The sequence below is a fragment of the Theropithecus gelada genome, chromosome 7b, assembly GCF_003255815.1.
Source record: "Theropithecus gelada isolate Dixy chromosome 7b, Tgel_1.0, whole genome shotgun sequence".
NCBI classification, from domain to species: domain Eukaryota; kingdom Metazoa; phylum Chordata; class Mammalia; order Primates; family Cercopithecidae; genus Theropithecus; species Theropithecus gelada.
In genome coordinates this window covers 35,480,823-35,486,822 of record NC_037675.1, presented here as the reverse complement: position 1 = coordinate 35,486,822, position 6,000 = coordinate 35,480,823, and the positions used below count along the sequence as shown (strand labels likewise).

The 6,000-nt window shown below is 47.6% G+C and overlaps 1 protein-coding gene across 1 annotated transcript in view; it reads left to right on the top strand.

The window, feature by feature from the left end:
* The first annotated feature begins 1,339 nt into the window (after positions 1-1,339).
* The window catches only part of SPTSSA (serine palmitoyltransferase small subunit A), a 36,741-nt gene continuing 32,080 nt past the window's right edge, over positions 1,340-6,000 (top strand). The window contains exon 1 of the mRNA XM_025392249.1: positions 1,340-1,517. Within this exon, the coding sequence (XP_025248034.1) occupies positions 1,406-1,517 (112 nt within the window). The 5' untranslated portion in view covers positions 1,340-1,405. The remainder of the gene's footprint in view (positions 1,518-6,000) is intronic.

The following is a 6,000-nucleotide window of genomic DNA, read 5'->3' as shown; positions in this document are numbered from 1 at the left end:
AGTAGCTGGGATTACAGGCGCCCACCACATCGCCCGGCTAGTTTTTTGTATTTTTTAGTAGAGACGGGGTTTCACTGTGTTAGCCAGGATGGTCTCGATCTCCTGACCTCGTGATTCGCCCGTCTCGGCCTCCCAAAGTGCTGGGATTACAGGCTTGAGCCACCGCGCCCGGCCAACTTTATTTTTTTTGTAGAGATGGAGTTTCACCATGTTGCTCAGTCTGGACCTCCTGTACTCAAGAGATCCGCCAGCCTCAGCCTCCCAAAGTGCTTGGATTACAGTCATGAGCCACTGCGCTTGGCCGGCACTTGATACTTTTAAATAAATAGTTATTAACCATGAAACTTTTAAAGTTTAAGCAATAGGCTGTTTAACCTGGAAGACTTTTAACATTTAAACAGCAGGCCATTTAATTGTGGCATTTCACATGCTACACCAGTGTATGGAGCTCCTGGTGGCCAGTGCAATGTTGCTGACCCATTTGGCAGTGGGAAAATCCGGGCATCCAGGAGTGCATTTCTAGGAGGTATCTCCAGCCCTCACACCAATCTCAAACTGCCTGTCATCTGCAGAACCCACTAAATCAGCGCGCTTCTGGCCTTGACCCACTTGGTGGTTAACTACAGTCACTAAGAGGTGGGCAGATAGATACTTTTGGTAAGTCGTCTTTGGGTTAGGGAGTGCATGGGTTATGCCTGTCTAGATGGGTGTGTTTTTGTGTGTGTGCATGGGCGGGGGAAGGGAGGAAGGAGGCCGAATGTGCATCCCTTCTACAGGGACGCCTTTCCAGACCTCCTTATTAGATGGCGTTCACCTCCTCACCCTCTCTCAGTCCCTTATTCTCCTCTTACACCGATCACGACTTGATTAATGCCTGTCTCCCAGCTAGGCCGCCAGCTGCACGAGGTAAGGAACCGAAGGCATTTCGGTTCTCCCTGGCAATCCCCCTCCTCAGAAGGATGCCTGAGGCATAACAAGTGTTCCAGAAATATTTATTCCGCAACCGCTCTGGGCCAGTCTGGATGGACCCGGCGCCCGCTGGGCTGGGGGCCCCCGGCCGGCACTGACGCCCCGCCCACCACCGGCCGGCCCGGGCGGGGCGGGGCGCGGCCGGGCGCTCTCGCGGGGACCGTTCTCCGGCTCGCGTGGGCGATGCCCGGGCGGGGAAGCGGGAGGGGACGACGGGACGCGAGGTAGCGGCCTGGCCAATGAGCGCGGGTCGGGCGGGGCTCCGGGCCGGCGGCCTGGGCGCGCGCGGGGCTGGGCGTGCCGCGGGTGACGGCGGGGCCGGGCGGGCCAATGGGCGCTGGGTGGCGGGCGGGCGGGCCTGGCTGCCGGGGGCTTTAGGACGTGAGCGGGCGGCTGGCCGGACAGACTTACGTGTGAGCTGCATCGCGGGAGGCGCATGGCGGGGATGGCGCTGGCGCGGGCCTGGAAGCAGATGTCCTGGTTCTACTACCAGTACCTGCTGGTCACGGCGCTCTACATGCTGGAGCCCTGGGAGCGGACGGTGTTCAGTATCCTGTCCGGGTCGCGGGCGCGGGGGCCGGGGTGGGGGCGCGGGCCGCGGGGCCGCAGCTCCCAGGCCCGGGGCCTGGGGTGGAGGTTGGAGCGGCGGCCCCGCGGGTCCTGTGCGCGGAAGCCGAGGAGTAGCGGGGCAGGGGGAGGTCTGGGGGCTTAGGGCCGGGCTTGCGGGGTTAAGTGGGAGGTGGGGGAGGCGAGAACTCTTGAGATCCGGAGTCACCCGTGAGTCGCTGGACCCAAGGAGGAAGCGTCTTGATTCCTGGAGAAAATCTCCGAGGGTGATGTGTAACCCAGTGTGTCGCCTGCACTTCGGCCGCGCCTGCCTTTGGTTCAGTCCCCTGTTCCTGTAGGAGGCGGGGATCATGTAACAGTGGAGTACATCGCTCCCGGCTTGGACGCCGTTGACCTTTAAGTGTTCCTGATGTAGTTGGCTTTGGGTCTACCAAGAATTCTAACCAGTTAACCAGCTTTTAAGCCAGATTCTGAATTTGTAGGCATGACACTCCAGTAGTTTTTGACAGCAGTTTAAGTTATTGTATCTTTTTGGTCTTCAAGGTGGGGAGTTTTAAAAGTGTATTTATTGCTTCTTTGCACCGTCCGTAGAAGTCGGCCTGAAAAGTGGTGCAATTTGTGGTTAGTTGTCGGTAGGGTTTGAAACTGTTGTGGTGGATAGTTAGTAAATTATTAATGACTGTTGAGTGGTTACTATAAGCAAAGCATTTGTGCAAAGCACGTTTTCTGTATCTTAACTCATCTAACTTTGAGAACTTCAATTAATAACTCAGGATTGTGAAGATAGGCTCCCTGAAAGTCTGATGTTTCTTGTCTCTACTTGTCCATATTGACATCCTTTGATGATATTCTTGCAGATTGAATACTGATAATGAATGAGATGTAACTTTTTACAAACTCAGGCCAATACGAAACATATTTCACAAAACATGTTTAGTTTATCCACGTTCTCTCCTTTTCAGTGTGGTTTAGTTGGAGTAGCTTACTTCAGAACAACTTTGTGAATGCATTGTTGCATTCCAGTGAGTGACTGAGGTAATTTCATTCCAAGCCTTATCAAGTGTGTTTGTTTTGAAATAGCTTAAGGTTGTACTCAAAGCTGAGTCTTTTGTTTCAGCACTTTTGAAGAATTTGAGATGCTTTCAAAGCAGTTTATTTATTAGGAATTTATTAGGAATTTTTATTTATTAGGAATTTAAGAAACCAGAATGCATATTTTGGATTTAGACACTGAAGATAGTTTGCTTTGATTTCCTGCACTATTTATTTGTAGCTGCACTTTAGTCTCACTCTTTAGGGCTCACAGGGCCATGCCTTGTAAAATACATACTTAAATGCATATTTAATAGAAGTCTCTCTGTAGAAGCAAGCGTATCTTGACTCACATAACACATCCTAAAATTAATTTAAACAATGCTGGGTTACATTGAAGCTCTTTAAATCAGAGATTGAATGTAGAGTGCACTATTAGAATATAGTATAGATTTTACACCTAAAAGCTTTTACACCTAAAATCTAATATAGATTTTACACACTAAAATGCTACAGTTATCAATGATGTTAAGATTTTTCTGTTATGTTGCAATAGTGATAGTATCCTATAAAGAACTAGGTGATGGCTTTTTTTGGGGTATGGAGAAATAAATTATGAAATGAAATTCAGTGCCTTTGTAGATATTTGCCTTTAATGGTTTTGAGTTACCATTGGTTTAGTGACCAAGTAGTTTCAAATTTTTTTTTCAAATAGGTGACAACTGCAACCAACTGACATCCAGTATTATAGAACCTTATGATTTTAAACTTGAGATTAAAAAAGGTCTCATTTCAAATTTCATGTTATTGGGGTTAGAAATGCAATCATTTGACATAAGCCAGTCTTGAATTACTATCAGCTGTTATATTTATATTTTTCCACTTCAACTTCTAGAATCATTTAAAACTGTCTGGTAGTTTGGAACATCAATTTGAGATTGAATCCTCGTTTTAGCTTGACGGAAGAACTGAATAAGAAAGCTGGATTTTTTTTCCCCCAACTTGTCAGGAGGCTTACTGTGAAGTACTTTGAATTTCATAAATCCATTAACGATTAGTAAGCTTCACCCAGAACTGATTTGTGGCCAGCTACATGGTGTTAAAGGAAAGAGGCATACTTTCTACAGCTTAAACATTACATTCAACTTAATCATCAATCCTAGAAACCTAAAATTTAGAGAAATTTGCCTCTGCCGGTCTGAAAATTGGTGTCTGTCTGAGTTAGAAGTCCTGAACAGAGGAGGACTTTAGATTGATTTCTTTTCTCTCTCTCTCTTTCTCTCTCTCTCTCTCTCTGTGTGTGTGTGTGTGTGTGTGTGTGATGAAGTTTTGCTCTTGTTGCCCAGGCTGGAGTGCAATGGCACGATCTCAGCGCCCTGCAACCTCCGCCTCCCAGGTTCAAGTGATTCTCCTGCCTCAGCCTTCAGAATAGCCAGGATTACAGGTGCCTGCCACCACGCCTGGCTAATTTTTGTATTTTTAGTAGAGATGGGGTTTCACCACGTTGGCCAGGCTGGTCTCGAACTCCTGACCTCAGGTGATCTGCCCGCCGCAGCCTCCCAAAATGCTGGGATTACAGGCATGAGCCACCATGCCTGGCCAGATTAATTTTCTTTTTTTTTCGTTTTCTTTTTTTTTGAGATGGAGTCTCTGTCGCCCAGGCTGGAGTGTGGTGGTGCAATCTTGGCTCACTGCAACCTTTGCATCCCGGATTCAAGCAATGCTCCTGCTTCAGCCTCCCAAGGTAGCTGGGATTACAGGTGCCCACCAACACGCCCATCTAATGTTTGTATTTTTAGTAGAGTCAGGGTTGGGAGTGGGGTGGGGGAGTGGTTTTACCATGTTGGCCAGTCTGGTCTCAAACTCTGACCTCAAGTGATCTGCCCACCTCGGCCTTCCAGAGTGTTGGGATTACAGGTGTGAGCCAACGCGCCTGGCCCAGATTAATTTCTTAAAGAGGATAGATGCATTTGTTTACATTTCCTTGCTATATAATGCCTTTTTAAAAATTTGAAGTTGTGGGCCTAGTGCGGTGGTGGGTGCCTGAAATCCCAACTACTCGGGAGGCTGAGGCAGGAGAATCGCTTGAACCTGGGAGGCGGAGGTTGCAGTGAGCCGAGATCACGCCACTGCACTCCAGCCTTGGTGACAGAGCAAGATTGCATCTCAAAAAGAAAAAGTTGTAATTTCAGGGGAAATTGATAACGTACTATCACTGTACTTTCCAGGGGCATCCTTGAGCATCTGAATAGATGTTTAGAAATTCTTTGCTTCTTGACTTCCCAAATCAAATAGCTAGAAGTTAGTTAAAAGCTGTTGTAAATTGAAAGTCAATCTCGGCCGGGCACGGTGGCGGTTCACCAGCCTGGCTAACATGGTGAAACCCCATTTCTACAAAAAAAAAAAAAAAAGCCGGTGTGGTGGCACACGCCTGTAGTCCCAGCTACTTGGGAGGCTGAAGCAGGAGAATCGCTTGAACCCAGGAGGCAAAAGTTGCAGTGAGCTGAGATCACGCCACTGCACTCCAGCCTGGGCCACAGAGCAAGACTCCATCTCAAAAAAAAAAAAGTCTATCTCAGGTCTGGTGCGGTGGCTCACACGTGTAATCCCAGCACTCTGGGAGGCCGAGGTGGGCAAATAGCTGAAGTCCAGGAATATGAAACCAGCCTAGGAAACATGGCAAAACTCTGTATCTACTAAAAATGCAAGTATTAGCCAGGTGTGGTAGTGCACGCCAGCTACTTCGGTGGCTGAGGCACCAGAATCTCTTGAATCTGGGAGACGGAGGTTGCAGTGAGCTGAGATGACACCACTGCACTCCAGCCTGGGTGACAGCCTGTTCAAAAGAGAAAAAAGAATCTCAATTGAATATAAGTATTTTTGAACTTACCTATTTAAGGAAATTGCAATTTATAAAAAAGATTTTAAGATGTGTTTTTAAGGAAAAGCCTCTATTGGGTCAAGTCAGACACATTGTAAATAGTTCTTGAAACAGTGAGATTTATGAATAAGTTTTGTAAATTCTTCCTCACTAGGACCTATATGCTAAGTTTTCTTTTACCATCTCTCTTGTCTTTTCTTTCTTTGTATTTTTTTTTTGAGACAGTCTTGCTCTGTCACCCAGGCTGGAGTGCAGTGGTGCGATCTCGGTTCACTGCAACCTCTGCCTCTGGGACTTAGGCGATTCTCCTGCCTCAGCCTCCTGAGTAGCTGGGACTACAGGCCGTGCCACCATGCCCGGCTAAATTTTTGTATTATTAATTGAGGTGGGGTTTCACCATGTTAGCCAGGCTGGTCTTGAACTCCTGACCTCAAGTGATCCACCCACTTCAGCTTCCCGAAGTGCTGGGATTGATTACAAGCATGAGCCGAGATGCCCGGGCTACCATCTGTCTTCTAATAAGACATTTGAAGTGATACATTAGCGTTTGG